This window comes from Canis lupus, chromosome X (genome assembly GCF_048164855.1).
Source record: "Canis lupus baileyi chromosome X, mCanLup2.hap1, whole genome shotgun sequence".
NCBI lineage: Eukaryota > Metazoa > Chordata > Mammalia > Carnivora > Canidae > Canis > Canis lupus.
In genome coordinates this window covers 64,866,329-64,868,971 of record NC_132876.1, presented here as the reverse complement: position 1 = coordinate 64,868,971, position 2,643 = coordinate 64,866,329, and the positions used below count along the sequence as shown (strand labels likewise).

Genomic DNA, 2,643 nt, shown 5'->3' with positions numbered 1-2,643 from the left:
AAATACATCAATAGGCCATTTAGAACAACCAAGAGTACCACATTTATGTAAATGTCACTGATCAAAACCAAAACAGAGATGTTTTACCAAATCCAAACAAGGTGTGGAAATCACACACAAGATGTAGCCTACCGTGGCAATGCTGTTTTCCTCTCTGCCCAGAGATCAATGTTCTGAAAGATTTCTTCAGGAATTAAGAACTGCAAACTTTTATATACTTCATGTGTTTAATACTTATTTTCCTAACAAAATTCATAATGGCCACTCAGAGAATTCACTACCACAACCAGGTTAGGTTGGTTTGTATTGATTGAGCAACCAGGAAGCACCCACTATATGCCAAGTACTATAAAACATGCTGTGTTTATGGAAAGAAAGAAAACATGGATTCTACCCTTTAGGAGCTCATAGTGGAAGAAGAAATAAGACATAAAAGAGCAATGAGAAACTTCATTGCCTACATTATCACAGGAAGTCTTTTGGAAGGCTTCCTCCAGCCTAATGAAGGGAAAACCTTGAAACTCTGGTCCTTTTTCACATACATGAAAAGATTCCATGCCTTCACTTTCAGCAGCTATTTTACAACCATGAGGCAATAAGAATGAAGACAAAAAGCCATATACTGAAAATGATGGAACAGGATGGAAATAATTGAAGCCCTTAATGACATCACTGAGCCACTGAATAACCTCCAAACTTCTTGGTAAGTAAACAAAAATGTCCTTATGGTTTAAATAACTGTTAGTTAGGTTTTTGTAATGTTACTTGCAGATGAAAGCATTACTACTAAGATAAGAATTGACATTTATTGTGCATCTACTATCTGCCGAGAGGAACATGATGTTTAATATATTTTATCATATTTAACTTAATCCTCACAACACCACCATGGGATAGACGTTATCATCACTTTTTTTTTTACCTCTTAAGGTTAACAGAGGTCAGTGTACTGCCCAAGGCCACAAAACTACCAGGTGATAAAATCAAGATACAAACTCATATACATCCAACTCCAAAACTCTTTCTTCTAAAAAAAATAACAGCTATAATACATGATAGAAAAATGAAAAGTACCTTAAGAGCTTAGAGATAAAGTGAGTCTTGAGAATTAAGCCAAAGAAAAGATTATTTAAAAGAAAGTGGGAAGGTTCATAAAGGAAGTAACATTTAAGCTGGGCCCTAAAGAAAGGGTAGGTCTTGCTTATTGAAAAGGGGAAGATAAGGCAAAAAAATAGACTAAGCCAGTAATTATTACCACCTGTTGTTTTTTTAGTCAAAATCCTTTGAAAACCTAAGGACTCTCTCCTCCAGGGGAAAAAAAAAACCCACATATTTCCAGACTCACGAAGTTTTGCAGAGAATTTTTATATATTCATGGACCCCTTGACACTCTTCCATTGATGCATAAACTCCATTGAATATAGATTCTAAACAAAAGAAACAACATGAAGCAAGTCTCTAAGACAGGATACATAAGGTATATGGATAAAGCAGTAAATACAGTTTGGCTGAATTATACACTGCTTAAATAGAAGTAGTGGAAATAAGGTTATAAAAATAAGTAATAGAATTTGAGGGTTTTGGATGCCCTCTTAGTAGAAATGCATCAGAAGAGATGACATTAGTGAAAATGGCTGAGTAGGGAGTTCCAAGTTCCCATTCCTTCACAGAAACAAACAAAAATATGAATAGAAACTATTAGTATCAATTTTGTTAGAACTCTAGAATATAATCAAAGGTGTATAGCAAACAACTGAATGCTGAATCAAGGAAAAGGTGATTGGAACAAGGTAAGAGAACTTTGAGGCACTTTAAATTTGTCCAACCACTCTTCCCAATGCAGTGGCTGTATTGAAGATATCAGTCTGCATTCAGGTGTAGACCCCTGGTTTCTGGAAGGACACAGCAGAACTTCTTCATAAAAAATGTATTTATCAGTTCCTTTCCAACTAGGGCCCGGCAGAATGGCAAAGAAGGGTGGCGAGAAGAAGAAGGGCCGTTCTGCCATCAACGAGGTAGTGACCAGAGAATACACCATCAACATTCACAAACGTATCCATGGAGTGGGTTTCAAGAAGCGTGCCCCTCGGGCACTCAAAGAGATCCGGAAATTTGCCATGAAGGAGATGGGAACTCCAGATGTGCGCATTGACACCAGGCTCAACAAAGCTGTCTGGGCCAAAGGAATAAGGAATGTTCCATACCGTATCCGTGTGCGGTTGTCCAGAAAACGTAACGAGGATGAAGATTCACCAAACAAGCTCTACACGCTGGTTACCTACGTACCTGTCACCACTTTCAAAAATCTACAGACTGTTAATGTGGATGAGAACTAATCGCTGATTGTCAAATAAAGGTATAAAACTGCAAAAAAAAAAATGTATTTATCAAATTGATGTACGAAAATCCAGTGTATTTCTATATGCTAATTATGAAACAGTAGAAAGAGAAATTAACAAAACAATCCCATTTATCACTATATCAAAAATAATAAAATACACAGGAAGAAACTTAAACAAGGAAATGAAATATCTGTATTCTGAAAAGCTATAAGACTGCTGAACGAGGGATGCCTGGGTGGCTCAGCAGTTGAGCATCTGCCTTTGGCTCAGGGCATGATCCCAGGTCTGGGATGGAGTCCTG

General features: G+C 37.2%; 1 protein-coding gene across 1 annotated transcript; it reads left to right on the top strand.

Moving 5' to 3' along the window:
* Positions 1–1,946: 1,946 nt before the first annotated feature.
* On the top strand, positions 1,947–2,373 carry LOC140628227 (large ribosomal subunit protein eL31-like). The gene has a single exon (XM_072817373.1). It carries the CDS (start codon positions 1,965–1,967, stop codon positions 2,334–2,336), a length of 372 nt encoding a protein of 123 aa, XP_072673474.1. The 5' UTR covers positions 1,947–1,964; the 3' UTR covers positions 2,337–2,373.
* Positions 2,374–2,643: the final 270 nt, after the last annotated feature.